General features: G+C 47.4%; 1 protein-coding gene across 1 annotated transcript in view; it reads left to right on the plus strand.

The window, feature by feature from the left end:
• LOC121270791 (glutamate receptor ionotropic, delta-1-like) overlaps positions 1–27943 on the plus strand; it is a 1188003-nt gene that overhangs the window by 1106111 nt on the left and 53949 nt on the right. Inside the window, exons 9-11 of the mRNA XM_041176231.1 lie at positions 20552–20653; positions 23000–23197; positions 27041–27371. Of these exons, the coding sequence (XP_041032165.1) occupies positions 20552–20653; positions 23000–23197; positions 27041–27371 (631 nt within the window). The remainder of the gene's footprint in view (positions 1–20551; positions 20654–22999; positions 23198–27040; positions 27372–27943) is intronic.

Here is a 27943-nt window from a genome sequence, read left to right on the forward strand (position 1 = left end):
AAGATGTTGCTCCTCATCTCAATCAAAACCTCTTCTCCTGAGGCTGTGTGCCTGTGCTCTAGATTCCCCAGCTTGAGGAAACAGCCTGCTTAAACATGCAGGTCAATATTGCACATAGTACTCCAGGTGTAGTCTCACCAAAGCCCTATTTGTAGCAAGTTCCCTTACTCAACAGGTCAGGCAGCATTTGTTGAGAGAGAGAGAGAGAGAGATGAATGGGATAATTTTACCACTGAAAACTGGGTGGGTTGGGGTTGAGTGAGATGTGTAAAATTTTAAAATCGCAAACACAATTCTAACCTGCCCACTCCTCAAGGCAGGACCGGGAGCAGGTTGATGATTTAAACATTTTAATGAGGCGAGCTGACCCATCTTTGACAGTAAGCGGCTGGGTTTCCTAGGATTTGAGGAAATCCAGCAGCTGAAGAGGGAGGAGGGCCGTCGGCGTGGTGGGGGGGGGGGGGGGTAAGTCCCTTCGCAGCACAGCTTGTGGCCCAGGGTGAGAAGGAATGCTTCTCCCCAGCTCCCCAGACCCATCCTTCACCGGACTCCCCTCCAGGCAAAGGCCCACGGGGTTGGGCATCAGTCTGGTTCCGCCGCACCACCCACCCAGCTTCCCAAATCCCATCAGCAGCAGTAGGCCCCCTTCCCGGTCCCTGTGGTTTTCTCTGGAGTGCTCTCTCCACCTGCCTGGAAGTGAAACCTGTTAATTAGGCTGACTTCTGGACGAGGCAGCTGCCAGAGAAAAATCTGCACCACATTCAGGAAACCTGAACTCCTGGCGGACAAGACTGAAACTCGGCACAGCAGGGTTAAAATCCTGGGCTTTCCGTTCAAATTCTTTCCGTCTCCAGTCGCAAGAAATAATTTCTGGAGCGCTCCCCCAAGCCAGTACGGTTAATGGACATCACATTCCGGTCATCACGCGTTGAAGGAGACTACTTGCAGCCTGCAAATTTTAACGTTTTACTGTTCAGCTGCTCTCACTGTCTCCAGGGGAGAAATAAATTTACAGTTAGGTAATTAGATGGGAAAATAATACAGCAGCTCAAAGCAATTAATGCACCATAATTAAAGTGAGAAAAAAAGACATTCCAGATTCAGCTCAGAGCCTCTTGAGTCAAGTGTGGAAGGGGAAAGGCTACACTCGTGAGAGTCAGAATCAAATTCAGCAATTGCGTGTTTCAACTGAACAAATTGAACACAGCAACCTTCCCTCTCTGAACGGCTTGGATTAACAGCTTGTGTTCAAAGTAAGCTCTGCTTTGCTGGTGCTGCCCCTCTTTGTTTAGTTTGCTTGTGTTACGAAGAGTTTTTATTCATCAGATGTCGCCTGCCCGCTGGTCCTGTCGTGAATCCACTTCATACCTCCGCTCAAGGTTCAGCTCATAATCTAAGTTTTCTGTTTATCAGAATTTCCTTCTTATTTCACGTACAATAATGAACACTGGGCAGTCAAAGGATATAATTTTCAAGAATTGATTTTGAATTTAAAACGATTGGGTTTGTTTGGTAAGAATGAAGCATTCGAGCGTCCAGTGAGTTTGCCGGTGACATCTCGGGGCACAGGGTTCAAACCCTGTGGATCAGAATGTGCACCTCCAAAATTAAAGCCACTTTGCTTCATCTAAATATTAAGCACAGATTCATTGGGACCAATGTTAACTTGGCTAAATCAGTGTTAACAAGGAACTATTGGCCTAAAAATAGTGTTAATATATAATACTGTCCCCCATTAAAACCAATGTTCCAGCTGGCACCGCTCTTAAAGGGGCCCCATTGTGTTGAAGCCAAAGCTCTCACCTGTTTTTTGCATTGGTCTCCTTTAATATGCAAATTGGGGTCCTCTGAAATGCGTAGGACTCCAATTTTTGGGAGATATCCAAAGTGGAGCCTGTGGCAGGCACACGCTGACCGGTTTTGCTGGAGAGCTTCTCCGAGTCCAACAAAACACACCTGGGCTGCCGCCACCTCCGGTTCCAGTCTCTTCCTCCCATCAACACCCCTCCTGCCACCATAAAACCAACCTCCATCCCAGGAATTTCTGGGTCACCCAATATTGCACCAGTCTGAATCTGGCAGGCTGCATCAGGGTGCTTGTTTGAGGCAGGAAGCTTGTTGGTTCTATTGGTGAAATGACTCCAGCCTCTTCTCTTCCACGGGGTGAAGGGTTGCCAACTCTGGTTGGACAGATTCCTGGAGATTAACCTTTTCTTCCTGAAGATGCCAGGGCAATCCTGCAGGGTTGGCAGCTCTAGATGTTTGTGCCACTTGGTTATGCACAAGTGAAGCTTCACCCCAATGTATCGATTTTAATGAATTCACAGAATCACAGAGCAGAAGAGGCCCTTCGGCCCATCGAGTCTGCACCGACATGTGAGAAACACCTGACCTACCTACCTAATCCCATTGTCTTTTTTTTTTCCTCTCAAACTCTCTCCTCACCTGAAGACTCAGCCTCTGGCTGGGGGTGAGTTTCAGAACATCAGGCTGACCTCCACATCATTGCGTCAGTGCCAGTCTGCATGTTGGAATATTATTAGGCACCATAGGCGGAAGGGGAATTGCCCTTGTCCTGTCTCACCTGATGTCACTAGATATGAATTAGGAGCAGGAAACCTTGTTGAATTGTGCTCTTCCATGCCCAGCTTGGCTGGGGACAAATGGCAGCCATTCCGCCCACTGTACCGGTGATTGAGTAGCTCCCACCAGCAATCAAGCCGAGGATCTTGTGCTCGATGTGCCTTAGGCCAATGACGTTTTTAAAAATATTGCTCCCTTTAGCTATTCTTAGGATTTCCTCACCCACACAGCATAGCGTTCGCGACTAAGGGGATAGCAGAGAAACCTCCGCTGATATGACGGTGTAACTAGTCACCAGCCAATGAAGTGTTTCTGGGGTGACTGAACCTCTAATTTTTGGCTTGGAAGCAGCTGGGCGGAGTTTGCACATTGGAATCAGAGTTAAAGCCCACAACCTATCACTCAGCCCAGTCCCACTCTTACAAACATCCATAGGTGTGCAGTCCCCTGTAGGAGTCACCAGGAGAGCAGTCAGGATTGAAATCCCCTTCCCTGCTGAAGCCTGGACATACTAAGGCCACTGGTTATTCTCCAGTCTCTGACTGAGGATGGAACCTGGTATGTGTGCCTCACACCGAGCAGTCGGTTTGAACATTATTTCATCACTGTGTTCTCATGTTGTTCTCAGTAAATGTGCAGTAGCAGTCATGGATTATTTTTGTTCTGTTGAGTTCCATTTAAATTAGGCAGTGCAAGCAACTCCCTACTGAATCAGTGCAAACAACAACCAGATTACAGCAAATTAATACATTCAACAGGAGTAAATAATTCAACATTGACATGAATGATTTATTCCTGTGCAACCTTTGTAGGGTTTAGAGAATCTGACTGGCAGCTCAGAACCTCCTGTAATAGATAGTGACTGACAAACATACAATATTATAAATGAATTGATAACATGTTATTTACAATCTCACTACAAAGGACTAATGCTGCAAAACCACAATTAAAATCTGTTAAGAGTTGAGAGAAAAGATACTCCACTTGAAACACAGATTGCTGCGTTTCAGGGGGTGTGAGATTAATTGTTTCTGATGGCCTTAATTCCATAGGGAGGATTAAAATTTTATTTTTAATATTCTGAGATACTGCGAATGAAGAATAGTAATGCCTGTTAAATAACCATTAAATATGAGTCATTCTCCTCATCTACAGGATGTTGCTGTTAATTACAGTCCAGTGCTCAAATAATTACGAGCTTCCATGCTAATTGTGGGTTGAGACCCCACCCCAAGACTTTACTACTTAATCTATCTTGGCACTCCAGTGCATTACAATCTCAAGGGCAATTAGGGATGGGCAATATATGCTGGCCAAGCCACTGACCCCCACATCTCGTGAAGTAGTAAATAAAATATACTGAGGGCGTGGTAACACAGTGTTACTGGGGGGAGGTGGTGTTATAGTCGTATTGTCACTGGACCAGTGTTCCAGAGACCGAGGGTTTGAAAACCACTACAGCTCATTGGGAGAGCTGTCTCCCAGATGAGCCAAGCAACAGCCTGACATAGTCATCCTCATGGAATCATACCAAATAGATAATGTCCCAGACACCACCAGCACCATCCCTGGGTATGTCCTGTTCCACCTGCAGGACAGGCTCAGCACAGGTGGAAGCACAGTGGTATATGGTCGGGAGGGAGTTGCCCTGGGAGTCCTCAACATCGACTCCGGATCACATGAAGTCTCAAAGACAGGCATGGAAACATCCTGCTGATTATCACGTACCCTCCTCCCTCAGCTGATGAGGGTGGCAAGGACACAGAATATAATCTGGGTAGAGGACTCCAATGTCCACCACCAAGAGTGGATCGGTAGCATGACTACTGACCAAGCTGGCCGAGTCCTAAAGGACATAGCTGCTAGACTGGGTCTGCGGCAGGTGGTGAGGGAACCAACAAGAGGGAAAAACATACTTGACCTCATTCTCACCAACCTGCCTACCGCAGATGCATCTGCCCATGACAGTATTGGCAGGAGTGACCACATTGCAGTCATGGTGGAGACGAAGTCCTGCCTTCACATTGAGGATACACTCAATTATGTTGGGTGGCACAAGCACTGTGCTAAATGGGATAGATTTCAAACAGATCTAGCAGCTGGGCGTCCATGAAGTGCTGTGGGCCAACGGCAACAGCAGAATTGTACTCGAATACAATCTGTAACCTCATGGCCTGGCATATCGCCCACTCTACCATTACCACCAAGACAGGGGTTCAAGCCTGGTTCAGTGAAGAGGGCAGGACAGCACGCCAGGAGCAGCACAAAGCAAACCTAAAAATGAGGGTTACTTGGATGCCGAACAACACAAGCAACAAGCGATAGACCAAGCTACTCAATTCCACAACCAACGGATCAGATCCAACCTCTGCAGTCCTGCCACATCCAGTGGTGAATGTTGGTGGACAATTAAAACAACTCACTGGAGAAGGACTCTCCATGAATATCCCCATCCTCAATGATGGAGGAGCCCATCAGATCAGTGCAAAAGATAAGGCTGAAGCATTCGCAACAATCTTCAGCCAGAAGTGCTGAGTGGATGATCCATCTTGGCCTCCTCCGGAGGTCCCCAGCATCACAGATGCCAATCTTCAGCCAATTCGATTCACTCCACGTGATATCAAGAAACAGCTGAAGGTACTGGATAGTGCAAAGGCTATGGGCCCTGACAGTATTCCAGCAATAGTACTGAAGACTTGTGCTTCAGAACTTGCCGCGCCCCCAGCCAAGCAGTTCCAGTACAGCTACAACACTGGCATCTACCCGGCTATGTGGAAAATTGCCCAGGTATGTCCTGTGCACAAAAAGCAGGACAAATCCAACCAGCCAATTACCACCCCATAAGTCTACTCTTGATTATCAGTAAAGTGATGAAAGGGGTCATCAACAGTGCTATCAAGCAGCACTTGCTTAGCAATAACCTGCTCACTGACGCCCAGTTTGGGCTCTGTCAGGGCCACTCAGCTCCTGATTTCATCACAGTCTTGGTCCAAACATGGACAAAAGAGCTGAATGCCAGAGGTGAGGTATGTGTAATAGCCTTTGACATCAAGGCAACATTTGACTGAGTGTGGCATCAAGGAGCCCCAGCAAAACAGGAGTCAATGGGAATCTGGGGAAAAACCTCCACTGGTTGGAATCATACCTAGCGCAAAGGAAGATGGTTGTGGTTGTTGGAGGTCAATCATCTCAGCTCCAGGACATCACTGCAGGAGTTCCTCAGGTTAGTGTCCTCAGCCCAACCATCTTCAGCTGCTTCATCAATGACCTTCCTTCCATCATAAGGTCAGAAGTGGGGATGTTCACAGATGATTGCACAATGTTCAGCACCATTCGCGACTCCTCAGATACTGAAGCAGTCCATGTCCAAATGCAGTAAGACCTGGACTACATCTAGGTTTGGACTGACAAGTGACAAGTAAGTGGCAACATTCACACCACACAAGTACCAGGCAATGACCATCTCCAACATGAGAGAATTTAACCATCACCCCTTGCTATTCAATGGCATTACCATCACTGAATCCCCCACTATCAACATCCTGGGGGTTACCGTTGACTAGAAACTGAACTGGACTAGCCATATAAATACTGTGGCTACAAGAGCAGGTCAGAAACTAGGAGTCCTGCGGTGAGTAACACACCACCTGCCTCCCCAAAGCCTGTCCACCATCTGCAAGGCACAAGTCAGGAGTGTGATGGAATACTCCTCACTTGCCTGGATGAGTGCAGCTCCAACAACACTCAAGAAGCTTGACACCATCCAGGGCAAAGCAGCCCACTTGATTGGCACATCCACAAACATTCACTCCCTCTGCCACTGATGAACAATGGCAGCAGTGTGTACCATCTACAAAATGCACTGCAGGAGTTCACCAGCACTGTCCAAACCCATAACCACTACAATCTAGAAGGACAAGGGCAGCAGATAGATGGGAACACCACCATCTGGAAGTTCCCCTCCAAGCCACTCACCATCCTGACTTGGAAATATATCTTGCCGTTCCTTCACTGTCACTGGGTCCAAATCCTAGGACTCCCTCCCTAACAGCACTGTGGGTGTACCTACAACACATGGACTGCAGCGATTCAAGAAGGCAGCTCACCACCACCTTCTCTAGGGCAGTGAGGGATGGACAATAAATGCTGGCCCAGCCAATGATGCCCACAGCCCATGAGTGAATAAAAAAAGTAATTGAGAGGCCTGAACTAATGGTCTACAGACAAGAGTTCAAATCCCACCACAGCAACTGGGGAATTTAAATTCAGTAAAGTAACATTGTAATAAAAAGCCTCAGAAATGGTGACCAAGAAGTTACCGATTGTTGTAAAAACCCGTGTGGTTCACTCCTGACCTTAGGGAAGTCCTTATATTGTCTGGACTATTTGTGACTCCAGACCCACACAAAGTGGTTGAATTTTAACTGCCTTCTGAAATAACCTCACAAGCCACTCAGTTGTTATGAAGGTACCTCACCATCACCATCTTCGTGGACAATTGGGAATAAGCAATAAATGATGGCCTTGTCAGCAGCTCTCACATCCCTTAAATGAAACTGTCGGAGGGCCAGCACTGAGGGAGTGCTGCACTGTCAGAGGGCCAGTACTGAGGGACCACTGTACTGTTGGCGGGTCAGGGCTGAAGGGATATTGCACCGTCGGAAGGTCAGTCCTGAGGGAACGTTGCATTGTCAGAGGGTCAGTACTGAGGTAGAGCTGCACTGTCGGAGGGTCAGTGCTGAGAGAGTGCTTCATTGTGGGAGGGTCAGTACTGAGGGAATGCTGCACTGTTGGAGGGTCAGTGCTGAGAGAGTGCTGCACTGTCGGAGGGTCAGTGCTGAGGGAGAGCTGCTCTGTTGGAGGGCCAGTACTGAGGGAGTGCTGCACTGTCGGAGGGTCAGTGCTGAGAGAGTGCTGCACTGTCGGAGGGTCAGTGCTGAGGGAGAGCTGCTCTGTTGGAGGGCCAATACTGAGGGAGAGCTGCTCTGTCGGAGGTCAGTACTGTCAAGAGTACTGCACTGATGGAGGGTCAGTGCAGAGGATGTGCTGCACTGTGGGAAGGTCAGTGCTGAGAGTTCTGCACTATTGGAGGGGCAGTACTGGGGGAGTTGTGCACTGTTGGAGGTTCTCCTTCCAGGCTTGTATATCAACAATTCCCACTTGTACCATGCTCCAGAGGGATACTAGTTCCTGAGGAAACGCACCTCTGTCCTCTCTCCCATTCTGTTCTTTCCTGAGTTCCTCCATTCCTCACGCAACCCCGTCCATTGCGGTTAAACATTTCACTTTACATTCATTTGCTTTATTCAGATGGTCTGCACCACCCAGTCATCTCATGATGCAAATACTGAATCACCTCAGTTTAATCATTCAGGCACTAAGAATCCTGTTTCTTCCACCTCTACAGGGGTACATTGTTGAGACCTCATTAAAGCCCAGCTAATGTCTGCCTTCTCAGATCATTGATATCTGCATTCTAATTTCTTCATTGTTGACGTCCTTGGTCTTCCCATCCTCCCTTGTCTCTTGTGGAACTCTCACATCTCCTCCATCATGAGACTGGCCTTTAAGAATCTCCCAGGCTATCTTTTCCCTCACTACAGCTGTCACCTCCTTCGTCTATCAGTCTGTCAGACCAAACCACTGCTGCTCATTCACATTTTTGCCAGTTCTGATTCAAACGAATGTGCTTGGCAGCTCATTTCCCAGCTCAGAATCTCGACATACTCACGGTTATCAATTACCCGCTCACCTGCATCACGTGATAGGACCTGCAGGCTTCCTGGGAGATGGAAAATTGGCGTACTTTAGAAGTTTGATCACTTTTTGCATTTAGACAAGGTTAGGCAGTATTGGTGAATCAGTGATAGATTTCCAGTGTTGTCACTTGGTCTCATACTGTGCAGTATTCTCATCTTGCCGTGTGGCCTGCCTGTATGTATTCAATGCTGCTTTCTGATACGATGGATGGTGGAAAGTGATGTCATGTGATACCGATTTTACCGATCATATGGGAAGGGAAGTGACCTGAAGGTGAATTGCATCACGTGATAGGACCTGCAGGCTTCCTGGGAGACGTCAACAGTAATCTGTGAAAATAAATAGATCGATGCTGGAGTGACCGTCCCACACACTCCTGCTCTCTTGTTCTGCTCTGACTCCAACTCACAGAGCTGAGGAAAACTATAGAGTTGCCTCTGGCTCGTCTCGTGTGTCTGTTCGGAAGCCAGACATCGGGTTCCTCAGTTTGGAGAGAAAATAGAGGGGTTCACGTACCCACAGGAGGGTTACCGGGCACTGATGAAACTCTGTGTTGCACAGAGATAAGCCATCTCAAACTAGTAGCAAAGTCTGAATTTGTGTCAAAATCTGGTCCTATCTTGAAATGTGTAAAGCAAAAGGCAAAGTGATTAATCCTGGAACGTTCAGAATATATTTTTAAAACTGGTAATGAGCCCTCACAGAGCTCCCTGGTTGACTGAACATGGGGTGTGACACATTTCTATCTAGGGAATTGTGCCAGATTCAATCCCGGGCCTCTTCTGAGACACTCAGGCCCAGGTACCAGAAATGACTGAAAATCTGAAGTCCACCCCTGATCACAGTATTTTCTATTTTTGAGGGGGGGGGGTGGTGGGGGGGGACTGAAGTTGGACCGAGATTCGTGCACGCACGTTTTATGGAGGCAGCATGACATTTAAATCATCAGCTGTCTCCACCGAAATGGGATTTAGGTAGTCCAGAAGTGTGAAACCCGGTGTGTGCAGCTTAGACCAAGTAAGAGCTGGCCTGAACATGTTAGATTCATTTGGATAGCCAGGCTTCCTGGGAGACGTCAACAGTAATCTGTGAAAATAAATAGATCGATGCTGGAGTGACCATCTCACACACCAGGATACCTTTGACGAGGTAAGGTACCCTTTTCAATATAGCCCCCCCACCCCCCCGGTGCCTTTGGAGAGGTAAGGCACTCTTTGAGATTGTTAAAAGTAAATATGATTGTGCATAAGAAGGCATAAACTCACTGGAACTGCCAAAGCTGTCAAAGGACTGTCAAAACTCACCAGAACTATCAAAACTCGTTGGAACTGTCGATGCTGTCAAAAATTTAGCTCTGCTGGGCTTTATGTTTTTTATGGAGTTAAAAAAAGATCTGTGCTAGATATTTCAAAAGTCTGAGGCTTATCATTATAGGATTTGTGCTGCAATGACTGATTTTACAGGCTACCATTATCACAGTGAGGTGCCTGTTAAGTGAGCAGTTTGATTGACAGCTCCAAGTGGTTGTTAAATAGAAATGTTTGTTTTCATAAGAGATTAGTTGATGAAGTTTCTATGTATTGAATGTTTTTTTTTATCAGAGTGTGCTTATTTGTTTAAAATAGTGACATCAATGGACACGTAACTTTATTTTATGTCAGCATGGCTCCTGACGTTTGCCCATGGTGGACATTAGGTGAGTTGACATGGAAGATGTAAGGACAAAGGGTAGTGGGTGGGAAGCATGGGTTGTCATAAGTTGGCATTAAGTTGGCATAGGGAATAGGAGAATAGACCAGTTGAATGCATAGCTGGAGAGATGGTGTAGGAGGGAGGGATTTAGATTCCTGAGGCATTGGGACTAATTCTGGGGAAGATGGGACCTATACAAGCTGGACGGGCTGCACACCAGCAGGACTGGGACCATTATCTTTGCAGGGGTATTCGCTAGTACTGTGGGGGAGGGCTTAAACTAGAGTGGCAGGGGGATGGGAACCTGAGTGGATAGACACAAGAGAGGGAAACAAAGATAGGAATGAAAGACAGGAAAGTTAAAAACAAAAGTAGAAAGCAAAGGAAATAAGGGCTGGCAGCAAATGGGACCATGGTACAAAAAAAGATGGCTATCAAAGGAAATTAAGGATAGTATTAGATCCAGACAGGAGTCATATAAAGCCGCTAGAAAAAGCAGCAAGCCTGAGGATTGGGAGCAGTTTAGAATTCAGTAAAGGAGAACTAAGAGATTGATTAAGGGGGGAAAAATAGAGTATGAGGGTAAACATGCAAGGAACATAAAAGAGGACTGTGAAAGCTTCTTGAAGTTTGCAAGAAGAAAAAGATTAGTGAAGTAGGTCCTTTACAGCCTGAAACAGGAGAATTTATAATAGAGTACATTAGTAGCAGGGAAAATGCTAGAGTCTGTTATAAAGCATGTGATAACAGGACACTTAGAAAATATCAACAGAATTAGACAGTCAATATGGATTTATGAAAGGGAAATCATATTTGACAAATCTGGAGTTTTTGAGGACATAACTATTAGGATAGATAAGGGAGAGCCAGTGGATGTGGTGTATTTGGATTTTCAGAAAGCTTTTGATAAAATCTCACGTATGAGGTTAGTGTGCAAAATTAAAGTTTATGGGATTGGGGGTGATATATTGGCATGGATTGAGAATCAGTTAGCAGACAGGAAGCAGAGAGTAGGAACAAATGAGTCTTTTTTGAATGGCAGTGGTGACTAGTGGGGTACCCACAGGGGTCAATGCTTGGGTCCCAGCTATTCACAATATATACCAATGATTTGGGACCCAAATGTAATATTTCCAAGTTTTCTGATGACACAAAACTAGGTGGGAATTTGAGTGGTGAGGAGGATGTTAAGAGGCTTCAAAGTGATTTATACAAGTTGAATGAATGGGTAAATACCTGGCAGATGCAGTATAACGTGGATAAGTGTATAGTTATCCACTTTGGTTGGAGAAACAGAATGGCAAAGTCTTATTTAAATGGTGATAGATTGGGAAATGTTGATGTACAAAGGAACCTGGGTGTCCTTGTACACCAATCACTGAAAGCAAGCATGTAGGTGCAGCAAGCAGTGAAAGAGGCAAATGGCATGTTGGCCTTCATTTCGCGACGACTTGAGCTTAAGAGCAAGGATGTCTTACTGCAGCTCTACTGGGCCTTGGTGAGACCACACCTGAAGTATTGTGTGCAGTTTTGGTCTCCTTACCTAAGAAAGGATATACTTGCTATAGAGGGAATGCAGGGAATGTTCACCAGACTGATCCCTGCGGATGGCAGGATTGTCCGATGAGGAGAGATTGGGCCAACTAGGCCTGTATTCTCTGGTGTTTAGAAGAATGAGAGGGAAGCTCATTGAAACTTATTAAATTCTGACAGGGCTGAACAGACTGGATGCAGGAATGATATTCCCTCTGGCTGCAGGGGTCTAGAACAAGGAGTCACAGTCTCAGGATACAGGGTAGACCATTTGGGACTGAGATGAGGAGAAACTTCTTCACTCAGAGGGTGGTGAACCTGTGGAATTCTCTACAACAGAGGCTGTGGAGGCCAAGTCACTGAATATATTTAAGAGGGAAACAGGTAGATTCCTAGACTCTAAAGGCATTTGGGGTATGGGGAGAGAGTGGGAGTTTGGCGTTGAGATAAAGGATCATATTGAATGGTGGAGCGGGCTCGATGGGCTGAATGACCTACTCCTGCTTGTATTTTTCAGTGTTTCCATTGGCTGTCCCCATCCATTTCCCCAGCTTTCCCTCCGTCTCCTCGGCTTTCCCTCCATCTCCCCGGCTTTCCCTCCATCTCCCCAGCTTTCTCTCCGTCTCCTCGGCTTTCCCTCCGTCTCCCCGGCTTTCCTTCCGTCACCTCGGCTTTCCCTCCATCTCCTCGGCTTTCCCTCCGTCTCCCCGGCTTTCCCTCCATCTCCTCGGCTTTCCCTCCATCTCCCCGGCTTTCCCTCCATCTCCTCGGCTTTCCCTCCGTCTCCCCGGCTTTCCCTCCATCTCCTCGGCTTTCCCTCCGTCTCCCAGGCTTTCCCTGCATCTCCCCAGCTTTCCCTCCGTCTCCTCGGCTTTCCCTCCGTCTCCTCGGCTTTCCCTCCGTCACCTCGGCTTTCCCTCCATTTCCCCAGCTGTACACTGTGTTTCCCCGTCTGCCCCTGGCTGTACCCTCCATTTCCCCGATGTTCCTCAAGTGTGAGGGTGAGTGAGTGAGTGAGGGTGGGTGAGTGAGTGAGGATGAGTGAGTGAGGGTGGGTGAGTGAGTGAGGGTGGGTGGGTGAGTGAGGGTGGGTGAGTGAATGTGAGTGAGTGAGTGAGGGTGAGTGAGTGAGCATGGTGGGTGAGTGAGTGAGGGTGAGTGAGTGAGTGTGGGTGAGTGAGTGTGGGTGAGTGAGTGAGTGAGGGTGGGTGAGTGAGTGAGAGTGAGTGAGTGAGGGTGGGTGAGTGAGTGAGGGTGAGTGAGTGAGTGTCGATGAGTGAGTGAGCGTGGGTGGGTGGGTGAGTGAGTGAGGGTGGGTGAGTGAGTGAGGGTGGGTGAGTGAGGGTGGGTGAGTGAGTGAGGGTGAGTGAGTGAGGGTGAGTGAGTGAGTGTGGGTGAGTGAGTGTTGGTGAGTGAGTGAGGGTGGGTGAGTGAGTGAGTGTGGGTGAGTGAGTGTTGGTGAGTGAGTGAGCGTGGGTGAGTGAGTGAGGGTTAGTGAGTGAGTGAGGGTGGGTGAGTGAGTGTGGGTGAGTGAGTGTTGGTGAGTGAGTGAGGGTGGGTGAGTGAGTGAGGGTTAGTGAGTGAGTGAGGGTGGGTGAGTGAGTGTGGGTGAGTGAGTGAGTGTGGGTGAGTGAGTGTGGGTGAGTGAGTGTTGGTGAGTGAGTGAGGGTGGGTGAGTGAGTGAGGGTGAGTGAGTGTGGGTGAGTGAGTGAGGGTGAGTGAGTGAGTGAGCATGGGTGGGTGAGTGAGTGAGGGTGGGTGAGTGAGTGAGGGTGAGTGAGTGAGGGTGTGTGGGTAAGTGAGTGAGGGTGGGGGCGCTGGCTGAGTGTGCGTCACTGGCTGATTGAGTGTGTGAGTGAGTGAGGGTGAATGAGAGTGTGAGGGTGTGCGGGGGTGGGGGTGGGGGTGTGAGAAAAGGGGAGGGGAGAGTGCGTGCCAGGCTTGCACAGTCTCAGGGTTCTCACTCACATTCACCCTGACCCTCACTCGCCAACAGGCGCTCTCACAGCAGGTGAGGGTGAGTGAGTGAGGGTGAGTGAGTGAGGGTGAGTGAGTGAGGGTGGGTGAGTGAGTGAGGGTGAGTGAGTGAGGGTGGGTGAGTGAGTGAGGGTGAGTGAGTGAGGGTGAGTGAGTGAGCACCCTGAGACCGGGAAGCAGCTGGACACACACACACTCTCACCTGTTGACACTCTAATGTTCGTCTTTATTTATCATTCATCCTTTTAGTTGTCAATTCATTGTTGTGCCATTTTTGTTTTGCTCAGCAAGTTGTTTCTTTTCATACCTCAGCTTTTTGTTTTGAAATTCACATTTAATCTTGTGTCGACCCTCGGTTTCCGAAACTTGCTCATCTGTAACCCTGAGTGTGAGAAAAATTGAAATGTGGCTTTGTGTCAAGTCCCTCTTTGTCCAGGTTTGAAACCTAAAAGCATTAAAATAGTATAGGAAGGAATTTGGCAGCAAGTGCATTGAGATAAGAACGGCAGCTGTAATCTTTATCTTAATATTATGTCAAAGAATTTAGAGTGAGGAATGAGTGTGTGTTCTTCTCCTGTGTTAAGTTTGTTGGGTTTGTCATCATGGATGAGACAAATAGGAACATGCTGCGGGGAGATGTTTTTACTTTGTCTCATTGCTCTGTTTTGTTACTTCTGGTTTCTGAAATGGCTGAAAAATCAAGAGAAGAACTATTAAGATTTTGCCAAGAAGCATCATTCAGAATTCTGTTTCAAGCCCACTTCATACTTAACAAATGATCAATAATTTGCATATTTGGCCAAGCTTCGAAACCCTTGAACTTGTGTGCAAACAAGCAGAGCCCTGAAGCCATTATTGCTAAACAAACACATTTTTAATAAGGGGAAAATAGAGTCATACTCCTTTCTCTGTCAGAATGTTGACATCTATACTTCACAATAAAGAGAATATTGCCATGTTCGGGCCATGTGATATGCCCAACAATCTATTGACAGCTCCCAGCGGTAACAGTTTAGTAATCTGGTTAAAGATACAGCAGGAACTCTCACTCGTCTGCAATCCTTTGCTCTGTATTGGATTTCAGCAGATGAACACTTGACCTGCAATTACTGAAGACATTGTCATGATCCATTGTTACGATAGTGGAAACCTTTAGTGTGCACACAAGTAGGACATTCATTCTGGTCGACTCTGTAGGATACCCTAGTTCTACCTGTATCAATAAGATATACATTTATCTTAATTTCCAATGTTCAGTGTTTTTGGTTTCCTTTAACTTAATAAAATGGTTGAAAGTTGTTCATTCCCAAGATGCCTTCAGATTTAATGTGTCAGGAATAAAAACAGAAAAATGCTGGAAATGCTCAATGGGTCAGACAGCATCTGTGGAGAGAAACAGAGTGAACATTCCAGGTTGTGGTGACCATTCTGATGAAGGAAATAGGAAACTGATTGTCAAGATAGTTTGAAAATAAGAATCGAAATAACAGAAGTGGGATGAAAATAAGTTGGAATCTGTTCTTTTGAAGGAAATGATTTCTTTCTTCGAGACTTGTTCAATGTAACACTTGTTGTGCCATAATTAATTATCACTGATAATATTTTTGAAAAACAGGCTGTATAGATCCTAAACTTTTCTTAAGTTGTAAAGAAAGTTGGATATGAAAATGAACAACAGAGGTTACACCCCCTGTCTACTCTGGTGGAACACAATAAGCAGATAAACATGTAAACCTATATCAGGCATTGAAAATCAAACTGCTTATATAATTAACGAACCTGTCAGAATCTGACAAGCAACTCTTCAGATTGTATGACACCGAGGGCCTAAGACAAGCTTTATTTAGGTAGGAAACCATGTTGGCAGGTGTGTGTGTGTGTGTGTGTGTGTGTGTGTGTGTGTGTGTGTGTGTGTGTGTGTGTGTGTGTGTGTGTGTGTGTGTGTGTATCAAACCAATAGTTTGTGTAATCAGCTGCCAGGAATACTCTTCAAAAGAAGCTTATTGTCGCTGGCAGTGATGCCTTAGTCACCATACTGACTAAGGCCTCACCGGCCCTGGTCACTGGCCCTAATCACCAGCCCAGCCCTATGATCACTGACCCTGCTCATTGGCTCTGCTCACTGCTCACTGCTCACTGGTCCTGCTCACTGCTCACTGGCTCTGCTCACTGCTTATGGTACCTGCCCACTGGCCCTGCTCACTGCTCACTGGTTCTGCTCACTATTCACTGGTTCTGCTCACTGGCTCTGCTCACTACTCACTGGTTCTGCTCACTAGTCACTGGTTCTGCTCACTGGCTCTGCTCACTACTCACTGGTTCTGCTCACTAGTCACTGGTTCTGCTCACTGGCTCTGCTCACTACTCACTGATTCTGCTCACCGCTCACTGGATCTGCTCACTGCACAGTGGCTCTGCTCACTCATCACTGTCACTGGCTCTTACAGCTTTCCCAGTGTTCTTATTCCATCAGGAGTCCACCGATTTGCGGAGGTGTTTTAGTTTTGGTAACACGAGGAAAATTTGAACAGCTGGAAAGGTTAAATTTCCCACCTGAACATGAGAATTTAGAAATTGTCTCTTTTGCAGAACTCATTATTGGTTGCAAAGATTGGCAGTACCACATTTACTTTCCTATAAAGCTCAAATCTCCCCTGAAATTCAAGACAACTAATTTACTTTGCTGTGTGAGGATTTGCACGTTGCTGAGTGACTCCATGATATGCAGCTACTGTGCTGTGATGTGGGAGCAGGGCAGTGTTGAGACACTAGCTAGTCCGCAAGGGTCGATATGCTAGAAAATATAGAAAATCCACTTGTCAGCTGGGAAACAGCAGGGTCATTGATCTCTTCATCCTGCTTGGCCTGATGGCATCCATCACACGTTGGAACTTGCTCCTAAACACCTTCATCCGGCTGCTGCTCCAAGTTCAATTATCCTGGAGAATCTGCCTTTCAAACCATTCCTTAAATCACCTCCTCTTTCCTGCTCATCTTCCTCCCAGCTCCTGCTGGGTTCAAATCGTTCTCCCGTCCCTTCGCAAATTCTCTTAAGTAATTTTGCTGCATTAAATGAGCTGTTTAAGTACGTGTTGTAATTGCTACACAGTTTGAGCTGCCCTGGTTAATAAATTGTTCAACTGTTTCTAACACTCCCCAATGCTCATTAGCCAGAGCCTTGCAAGGTATCAGATGTTTCTGTCAAAACATGCATTGAGTTTCTTTAGGTGTCTGTGAAAAGTCTGTTTAAAACTCCCTCTCCCCGTTTTGTAATCTTTTCATTCATTCCGTTGAGGAAATAAGATTTTTATTTGTTGATTCCGAACTGGAGACAGTTGGGGGTCACCCAGGACTTCTTGTGTGACAGGCAGTCAGACGGCAGGTTCGGAGTCATGGGGTTGAAGAGTCACCAAGAAGTGAAGTTGAGGGGGTTACTGAGGTACTAGTGGAAGCTTCTCCCCACAGTTACAGATGCTGTTGCAGAGAAGCAACACCGGGGCTCAAGAAGCATTGTTTTTGAGAGAAGCTCCAGTTTGCTGTGCTTAATGACAGGTTGGTCTAATGGCGAATGGTGTGTCCCACAGACCTGACTGCTGAACAAGCCAATGTTGACCCATTAGTTTGTATCCCTTTTAATTTATGATAAAGTTTGTGTTGGTCTATGGAAAGTAATGTCCAGAGCCAAGTAATTCTACAGTTGCCATGAATCATTAATTATGAGCTTTCTTCTGTCGGGAGAATAGAAAAAAAATTCAATAACTAATTCTCCAGTCAGTTTAAGTCAACAACTCAACAGAATGTCTCTGTGACTAAAGCTTTCAATGACCCTAGCGACACTAAGACGCCAGTTAATGTGCAGACATGTATAGTGTAGAGCTACTAATTACTCCACCACCTTCAAACTCTGGGAAAAAAGCTACATTAACTTTACGGGCAAGATTTCTGCGTGTGATTGGTGGCCAGTAACAAGAGCAGTTCCAAGCGGGAAAATTGAAGCCATCATCCCTGCACCAAACTCCCTCAGCCTCACCATGGAACCTCTCAGCCTCCCAGTCCTCTTGCTGCTCGAAGCAGTCAGTTCCCAGCCTCAGCATCTTATTGAACCCCAAGCTGAACAGTGTCTTCCAAGTCAACAATGACAGCAACTAGCATTTATCTAGCACACTCAGCATCCCAAGGGATTTATTAGGGGAATACCTGATAGTGCCTTTGCTTCAGTTAATAATTTGGGGCAGGATATTTAAGTCAGCCAGCAGGAGGCAGGACCCGCTCGCCAACGTGTAAAATGACACGGGATGACCTCGGGCAGAACTCCTGATGTCACACCGCGCGTCATCTCCATTTACAGATCGGCGGGGGCACAGCCAAATCAGGGGAATTTTGAAAACAAAAATAGGGAGGTTATGCTTTAGTTATACAGGGCATTGATGAGACCCCATCTGCGTACAGTATTGGTCTCCTTATTTAAGGAAGTGTGTAAATGCATTGGAGGTTCAGAGAAACTTTACCAGACTCATACCTGGAATCGGCAGGTTGTCTTATGAGGAAAGGCTGGACAGGCTAGGCTTGTAGCTGCTGGAGTTTAGAAGAGTAAAAGGCAACTTGATTGAAACATTTAAGATCCTCAGGGGTCTTGACAGGGTGGATGTAGAGAGGGTGTTTCTTCTTGTGGGAGAATCTAGAACCAGGGGTCCTTGTTTAAACCTAAGGGGTCGCCCATTTACAATAGAGACGAGGAGAATTTTTTTCTCTCAAAGGGCTGTGAGTCTTTGGAACTCCCTTCCTCAAAGGGTATTGTAAGCAGAGTCTTTGAATATTTTTAAGACAGAGCTAGATAAATACTTGATATGCAAGGGGGTGAAAGGTTATTGGGGTGGTAGGCAGGAATGTGGGGTTGAGGTTACATTCAGATCAGCCATGATCTTATTGAATGGTGGAGCAGGCTCGAGGGGCTGAGTGGCCTACTCCTGCTCCTACATATGTTAATTGTGCCAGGAGCCGAGCTCTCAATCTAATGGTACATTTATTCTACAACAGTAATGGTCTCAGCCTGACTGTGTCCAGTTTCTCCAACCTGGTTGGATGGGTGAGGGGGAACAGAGTAAATGCTTACAGACATGCTCAAAGAACCTGCCTTAGTGGTTATAAAGGATTGTGTCGAGACTATGGGCATGTTGAGGTCGATTTGAGAGGTGAGGATGGTCAAGGAAACCTGAGGGGACCTCCTCTGTTAAAGAGTTCAGCTCCCTCCTGACTCATTCACCTTCCGGTGACGTGTGCGGCCACCACTAACTGAGAGTCAAAGCTGGGACCCCCTTCATTGCTCTTGATACCTCGAATGCCTCTCCAGCATGGCAAGCGGGTTCAGTGACTCTGAATCCACTCCCTTCTCCAGGAGCCTATTCCACACACCACTTATCTGCAGGTAAAATACCTTCTTCTCATCTCGCACCTGGTTCGAAGCGGGTCAGACCTCGAAAATGTTTGTTATGAGGTAAGTCCGACATGAAGTGTAGCAGCCTCGAATTACATTGCAACATATAGAGTACAGCCTAACCAGCCCACGCTACTGTTGGACGCTCCAAACAAGCTTCATCCCACCCTATCAACACCTCTTCCTGTTCCTTTCTCCCTCACGGATTCAAAAAGGTCTAAGAAGTGACTCATCGCCCAGCATCCTACCCCTGACCATTCTCCAGTAGCCTTGCCGGAAGTGATTTTGTGTGGACATTGGATGAGGACTGAAATGACAAAATAACACTGCAGTCAAACAGCCTGTCAACATTTCATTGCCGAGGTTCAGACATGGAATTGCCATTTTGGCTATGATTAGCTAACAAGTCAATGCATTCAGGAGAGAAAGGCAACTGATGGAAGTAACTACATCAGCTACTCACTACTGCGAGGTCTGCTATTATCAATCAAACCTATTGAGCCAGTGCCACTTGACTCTTATCACCAGCCATTCCATTACACAGCAGTGTTACACTTATTGATGCCCACCCCAAGTTACTATCAGCCAATCCATGAACGGATTTGATAACATCTAAACCCTTCAGCCTGCAATGTTGTACAATGAACTCCAATCCATAGGGCAGCCAGCAGCATAATGTTATATAATGACTGCTGTTCAACTCCAAACAGCTACTACCTCCTCCTCAGACCAAAAGACAAGTCAATAATGGCGTCAGCTGTGGTTCTGTGGGTAGCACACTCCCCTCTGAGCCAGAAGGTCATGGGTTCAAGCCTCACTTGTAGTGACTTGGGCACATATTCTAGGCTGACAGTCCAGGGCAGTGCTGAGGGAGTCAAAACGAAAACAGAAAATGCTGGAAAACCTCAGCGGGTTTGACAGCATCTGTGGAGAGAGAAACCCCGAGTTGACGTTTCAGCTAAGTGACCCTTCATCAACACTGCCAGACCTGCTGGGTATTTTCTGTTTTTGTTTCTGATTTCCAACATTCGCAGTAATTTGCTGTTCAATTAAAACAGATGAACATGTCATTTATTTCACAGCGGTCTATGGGAGCTTGCTGCGCACAAATTGGCTGCCACATCTCCTTCGATTACACCAATGACCACGCTGCAAAGAATAGTTCATTGGCTGTAAAACCTGTTGAGATGTCCTGAGATTGCGGTGAGAGGTCCTCCCTGCTGTAAGCCTCATCCAACTGACCCACCAGCACTGACGAACAATGCAGAAACAACTCAGCACGATAGGCAATTGTAATATCTTGGTTCTTTTTTACTCAAGCTATAGAAAATCTCACTAAATGTGATTCATTACCTTGATATTAGGTTGAGAATGAATGGAGTTGATGGGTTTGAATTTGACAGATTCCCATCACTGAGACTCTTAACGTTTATTGAGGACCTGAGTCAATCATTTACTCTTACACTACAAAGGCAAACCTGTGGCAAGAGCAAGGATTTGACATTTCATCATTAGTCTCAGAAAACAAGCACTGATTTATTGATTAACTTGTCCTTTTTATTGCCCCTGCAGTTGGCTGTCTGGGATCCAGTGAAGGGCCTGAATGGGAGTCTGCAGGAGCGACGCTTGGAAAGTGACATGCAAGGTGTCACCCTGAAAGTGGTCACTATTCTGGTAACTGGACATTGCATTAGCAATAGAGCCATCAGATCATACCCAGCCCAGTGTCCATATATCCGCATAGCCCACCACCCCCTCACTCCTGTCTGTCACTCCCGGCATTGCTGTTTTTTCATTCCCCTTGCTCCTGTCACTCCCCTCACTCCTGCCTGTCACTCCCCTTGCTCCTGTCTGTCACTCCCCTCACTCCTGTCTGTCACTCCTCTCGCTCCTGTCTGTCACTCCCCTCACTCCTGCCTGTCACTCCCCTCGCTCCTGTCTGTCACTCCCCTCACTCCTGTCTGTCACTCCCCTCACTCCTGCCTGTCACTCCCCTTGCTCCTGTCTGTCACTCCCCTCACTCCTGTCTGTCACTCCCCTCACTCCTGTCTGTCACTCCCCTCACTCCTGCCTGTCACTCCCCTTGCTCCTGTCTGTCACTCCCCTCACTCCTGTCTGTCACTCCTCTCGCTCCTGTCTGTCACTCCCCTCACTCCTGCCTGTCACTCCCCTCGCTCCTGTCTGTCACTCCCCTCACTCCTGTCTGTCACTCCCCTCACTCCTGTCTGTCGCTCCTCTCGCTCCTGTCTGTCACTCCCCTCACTCCTGTCTGTCACTCCCCTCGCTCCTGTCTGTCACTCCGCTCGCTCCTGTCTGTCACTCCCCTCGCTCCTGCCTGTCACTCCCCTCACTCCTGTCTGTCACTCCCCTCACTCCTGTCTGTCACTCCCCTCGCTCCTGTCTGTCACTCCCCTCGCTCCTGTCTGTCACTCCCCTCACTCCTGTCTGTCACTCCCCTCACTCCTGCCTGTCACTCCCCTTGCTCCTGTCTGTCACTCCCCTCACTCCTGTCTGTCACTCCTCTCGCTCCTGTCTGTCACTCCCCTCACTCCTGCCTGTCACTCCCCTCGCTCCTGTCTGTCACTCCCCTCACTCCTGTCTGTCACTCCCCTCACTCCTGCCTGTCACTCCCCTCGCTCCTGTCAGTCACTCCCCTCACTCCTGTCTGTCACTCCCCTCACTCCTGTCTGTCACTCCTCTCGCTCCTGTCTGTCACTCCCCTCACTCCTGTCTGTCACTCCCCTCGCTCCTGTCTGTCACTCCCCTCACTCCTGTCTGTCACTCCCCTTGCTCCTGTCTGTCACTCCCCTCACTCCTGCCTGTTACTCCCTTCGCTCTTGTCTCACTCCCCTAGCTCGTGCCTGTCAGTCCCTTCACTCCTGTCTGTCACTCCCCTTGCTCCTGTCTGTCACTCCCCTCACTCCTGTCTGTCACTCCCCTTGCTCCTGTCTGTCACTCCCCTCACTCCTGCCTGTCACTCCCCTCGCTCCTGCTTGTCACTCCCCTCGCTCCTGCCTGTCACTCCCCTCGCTCCTGCCTGTCACTCCCCTCGCTCCTGTCTGTCACTCCCCTCGCTCCTGCCTGTCACTCCCCTCACTCCTGCATGTCACTCCCCTCGCTCCCGTCTGTCACTCCCCTCACTCCTGCCTGTCACTCCCCTCGCTCCTGCCTGTCACTCCCCTCGCTCCTGCCCATTAAACTCTTCACTCCACTCCAGGACTCCCCCACTCTCCTGTTTTCACCTAAAATCAGATTCATACAGCACATTAAGAAGCCATTCGGCCCATTGTGCCTGTGCTGCCTCTTTGAAATGGCTTTCCAAATAGTTCATTATCAGCCTGTCTCTCAGCCTCACTTCCTTCACTCCACTGTTAATGGACAATCTCTTAGTGGTAATTAAATACCCTCTGGACCTCCCCCTTACCATTCCATTATTTTCTTTAGGAGCCTGAATAAAGCTGCTTTTCCTGTGCTCTGAGCACCTTTCACTCTTTTTATTTCCCCCACACCTCTCAATAGGCATGAGGAACATTGTGGAAACCCAATCTTTCATTCTCTCTTCATGCCCAGCACTTTGAAATATTTCTGAGGCACATACGAACGTTCTCCAAATCTGTGGCTTTCTTTCCTCCCCTCACTAACTGTTTAAAACAGTTTCAGAAATCGTTTGGATTGGATGGAGTAGAGTGACAGGACATTAATGACCATGCTTGGTGCTGGTTTAGTGCATCCAAGCGGCCGACATTATTCATTGTTTGAGTGTGACCTTTTTTCAAAAGCGGCATAAATACATGGAGAAGCAAGATGTTAATAAACATTATTGCTAATGAATATTAATGACGTGACTCAGTCAGTGAAGGTTGCACAGATGATCAGAATTCCTCTCTGACAAGTGCTGCTGGCGAGCTCTTTATGAATGTGGAAGGTCCTGCTGCTCTCACACTGGCCCTTGTTTCAAGCTATGGATGTGCACTGTTGCCTTTGTGCTCACCTGGTTCTAAGCTGTGCGTCTATCCATAGGAGGAGCCCTTCGTCATGGTAGCTGAAAACATCTTGGGACAACCAAAACGCTACAAGGGATTTTCCATCGACGTCCTTGATGCACTGGCAAAAAACCTCGGATTCAAGTATGAGATCTATCAAGCGGTTGATCATAAGTATGGCAGTCAGCTTGCTAATGGGTCCTGGAATGGAATGATCGGGGAACTCATAAACAAGGCAAGCACTCATTTATTAACTCAAACTGAATTTGATGACTGAACTATGTCTCTTCATTTTCACTTTGGACTAATTATCTGATAAGATCGTGTTGCTTGTGTAATAACTAATCCCACTCAGTGACCTGATCCAGGCTAACACTTCTGTGCAGTATGAAAGGAGTGCTGCATTTTCAGATAGTCAGTACTGAGGGGGTGCTGCATTGCCAGAGGTTCAGTGAGGGAAGCCTGCACTGTCATAGGGTCGGCGAGGGAGTTCTGCACTGTCGGAAGGTCAGTGTTGAGGGAGTGCTGCACTGTCAGAGAGCCAGTACCAAGGGAGTGCTGCACTGTCAGAGGGCCAGTACTGAGGGAGTGCTGCACTGTGGGAGGGTCAGTCCTGAGGGAGTGCTGCACTGTGGGAGGGTCAGTCCTGAGGGAGTGCTGCACTGTGAGAGGGTCAGTCCTGAGGGAGTGCTGCACTGTGAGAGGGTCAGTCCTGAGGGAGTGCTGCAGTGTCGGGGGGCAGTCCTGAGGGAGTGCTGCACTGTCGGGGGGCAGTATTGAGGGAGTGCTGCATTGTCGGGGGGCAGTCCTGAGGGAGTGCTGCACTGTTGGGGAGCAGTATTGAGGGAGTGCTGCACTGTGGGAGGGTCAGTCCTGAAGGAGTGCTGCACTGTCGCAGGGGCAATACTGATGGAATTTACTGAAGAATCCAATCTGAGGGAGTGCTGCACTGTGAGACGGTCAGTCCTGAGGGAGTGCTGCACTGTCGGGAGGCAGTCCTGAGGGAGTGCTGCACTGTCGAGGGGCAGTGTTGAGGGAGTGCTGCAGTGTCAGGGGGCAGTATTGAGGGAGTGCTGCAGTGTCGGGGGGCAGACCTGAGGGAGTGCTGCACTGTGAGAGGGTCAGTCCTGAGGGAGTGCTGCACTGTCGGGAGGCAGTCCTGAGGGAGTGCTGCACTGTCGAGGGGCAGTATTGAGGGAGTGCTGCAGTGTCAGGGGGCAGTATTGAGGGAGTGCTGCAGTGTCGGGGGGCAGACCTGAGGGAGTGCTGCACTGTGGGAGGGTCAGTCCTGAGGGAGCGCTGCACTGTCGCAGGGGCAATACTGATGGAATTTACTGAAGAATCCAATCTTACTTCATATTAACCACATTCTATTGGATCACGTGAAAGATGTTTTCGAAGAAGAACAGAAAGTTATCCCCCCATAAGTTGCTCCTCTGGTCAATATGACCAAAAATAAATAAACTACTCATTTGTTCCTTGCAGTCCTTGGGATCATTTTATATAGAAAACAGTTGCCATGTTTGCCAACATAACACCGGTCCCAAAATCATAGAGATTTCAGCAGAGAAGGAGGCCACTCAGTCCTTCATTTAACCGTCTTGGTAATAGCTCTTTACCTGGAGTTATTAAATGCATTTCAGAGGAATTCAAGGGGAGGATGTGCATTTGTGAGACTTGTGATCTGGTGCAGGTCTGTCAGTCTTGAATGTGCAAACATTGTAGTAGATGCAGTGTTGTAACAATGAGACTGAGAAAAGAAAACTCCGGAAAGAAACCAGATGAGCAACAAACACAAAAGAGTTGGACTTTTCATTGACAGGTGTGGTTGACTCTTAAATGCCCCCTGACCAAGGGCAATTAGGGATGGGCAATAAATGCTGGCCCAGCCAGCGATGCCCACATCCCATGAATGAATTTTTTAAAAAGTGAATTCCTTTCTGCAAAGCTTGACTCAAAGCAGAAGAAAGTGTGTCGTTTGCTCAATAGAATCAACAAATTTAGTTTGACCAATCAGTGGAGCATAAGCCTCAATCCATGAATAAGATTCACTCAGTGATTGAGGATGGTGAACAATCTCACTGTTTGTCAAAGTTGAAACATGAAAGGAGATTCTGGACCAACTCTTGTCCCATTAGGTTCAGGCTCCAGGTCCAACAAGAAGATCAATGACTTCACACCCCAGAATATATTTTCTTTATGTTGGCCTTTCTCAGTATCAAATATCTCTCTGTCCTTTTCCTTTAGAAGCCAATCATTTCCCCCTTGGTTCCTTCCCTGTGTTATTGAGGAATCCTGAGGCGGGAAGTTTACAGGTTCATAGTATCACAGAGTCTTTACAGTGCAGAAGGAGGCCATTTGGCCCATCGAGTCTGCACTGGCTCCCTGAAAGGGCATTCCACCTAGTCCCACTCCCTTGCCTTATCCATGTAACCTTGCACATTCTCTCTTTTCAGGTAGCAATCCAATTCCTTTTTGAATACCTCGATCAAACCTGCCTCCACCACCCTCTCAGGAAGTTCGTTCCAGAGTCCAACCACCCTCTGAGTGAAAAAAATGTTTCCTCACATCATATTTATTCCTTTTGCCAATTATTTTGAATCTGTGCCCTTTAGTTCTTGATGTTCTACTGAGTGGGAACAGTTTCTCACTGTTTACCCTGTCCACACCCCTCAGGATCTTGAATACCTTTATCAAGTCTCCTCTCAGCCTTCTTTTCTCCAAGGAAAACAGTCCCAATCTCTCCAAACTATCATGATAGCTACAGTTCTTCATCCCTGGAATCATTCATGTGAATCTCCTCCGTACTCTCTCCAATGCCTTCACATCCTTCCTCAAGTATGGCACCCAGAACTGGATGCAGTACTCCAAATGAGGCCTAACTATTGTCTTACACAAGATCAACATGACCTCCTTACTCTTGTACGCAATGCTCTCATTTAATATATGCTGGGGCTCCTTCTGATGTCAATATGCAACCTGTCAACAAGTATGGTCCACTCTTGGTCTACCTTCCATCTTGATGGAGAAGAACTGGCTCCTGCCTCAATCTTCCCAGGTGGTTGTGGAGATGAGGCACTCACTGTGTGACAAGCTTCAGAGAAACTTCTGTTGTTGTACCTTTAGGGTAGGAATGGAGGAATGCATGGGGTGAGTGCTAGGGTTTGCCCAGCAGTCAATCACTGACCCACACCAAAAATTAACAGCAGGACAATACTCGGGTAACTATCTGGGTAAGTATTATGCAACAGGCCCAAGTCTCCAACACGAAGGTCAGTGTCGGAGACATTCTCAAAGAGACCTATGCAGCGCAAGTCAGGACTCCTGGAAGTTCCTGCTGCGCAATTGCGGCAAATGTCTCAACATTCACTGCAGTTGCCATTGGAAGATCTGGTCCAACATTTCAGGCTGGTGACCCTTCATCTGATAGTGATGTGTAAGTGGGCATTATCATCCAGGCTTTACCTTGAGATGGCATTTCAACTGTTGCTGGGTCAAAATTCCTAACAGCACACAGACTGCAGCAGTTCAAGAAGGCAGCTCACCACCACCTTCTCAAGGGCAACAAGGGATGGGCAATAAATGCTGGTCCAGCCAGCGAAGCCCACATCCCATGAATGAATAAAAAAAACTATTGTTGTTCTACCTCAATAAGCCCATAAGTTTCAGAAGTGAGAGAACTATGTGGGGTAGGTACTCTAGAAGTGAGGAAGTTGAAGGCTGAGCAGCTGGAGATGTTTAAAATGATGAAAGGATTTGATAAGGTAGTTATAGAATGACCTTTCACCCTAGTATGGAATCCAGAACAAGGAGACATCAACTTAGAATTTGAACTAAAGCAGCCCGGCTCAGAAAATAAGATTATGAGAATGTGGAACACACTTTCCCAGAAGGAGATAGATGGTAAATCCACTGAGATGTTTAAAGTGGGAGATAGACTCTGGAATGGAAGGTATTTAAGGAGAAAGGAAGAGCAATAGAGATGAAAGAAAAGAGCACAGTGGCTGGAAGTGGGGAGGCCTAGGTCGTCCGTTCCTGATATAACGATGGTAACCCTTGCTTGTTTTCTTGTTTACAGAAAGCAGATATTGCAGTCTCGGCAATAACCATCACTCCTGAGAGAGAAAGTGTTGTGGATTTCAGCAAGCGCTACATGGATTATTCCGTTGGAATCCTTCTGAAAAAACCAGAGGAAAAGATTAACATCTTCTCGATCTTTGCTCCCTTTGACCTGGCAGTCTGGGCCTGCATTGCTGCTGCCATCCCGCTGGTGGGGGTCCTAATCTTTGTGCTCAATCGGGTGCAATTGGTGCGGACACAGACCCCAACACACCCTCAGACCCCTCCTTCCACCTCCAGCACTTTACACAGTGCCATCTGGCTTGTGTATGGAGCATTCGTCCAACAAGGTAGATCACCACATTACAATGTCACATTGTGACAGGGAAATATGATCGTAGAGTAACATAGCATCCATGGGGAATGACAGAGTGAAATGTCCATGAGCAGGTAATTTGGGGATCATGCTGTACGTAGGATGGAGAGTGGGAATGGTGGTTTACATTGGGGATGATGGTTGCATATATGGGAAAAGAAGCCCACTGAGGAGGCTGGAGCTTGGGAGGAGAGGGGTGGTGCAGGGAGAAGGGAGGGGGAATGGGGAGTTGATTGCCCGGCCCAACTTATTGGCTGGCCCTCGTTAGAATTATAGAATGGTTACAGCACAGGAGGAGGCCATTCAGCCCTTCGTGGCTGTGCCGGCTCTCTGTAAGATCAATTCACTGAGTGCCACTTCCCCTGCTCTTTCCCCATAGCCCTGAAAGTTTTTCATTAACCTGTTGCTGGCTGAGTCCCTAACCAAAATAGTAATGGCAGAAAGCAGAGCATCTTGTTGGGCTCAAGATAAATGCAGGGTGGGTAATGGGAGCTCCAGAGCGATCAGAGGTTCAGGACATGGGAGTGTGCTCTGGACAGGGATGAC

Source organism: Carcharodon carcharias, chromosome 28 (assembly GCF_017639515.1).
Source record: "Carcharodon carcharias isolate sCarCar2 chromosome 28, sCarCar2.pri, whole genome shotgun sequence".
NCBI classification, from domain to species: Eukaryota; Metazoa; Chordata; class Chondrichthyes; order Lamniformes; family Lamnidae; genus Carcharodon; species Carcharodon carcharias.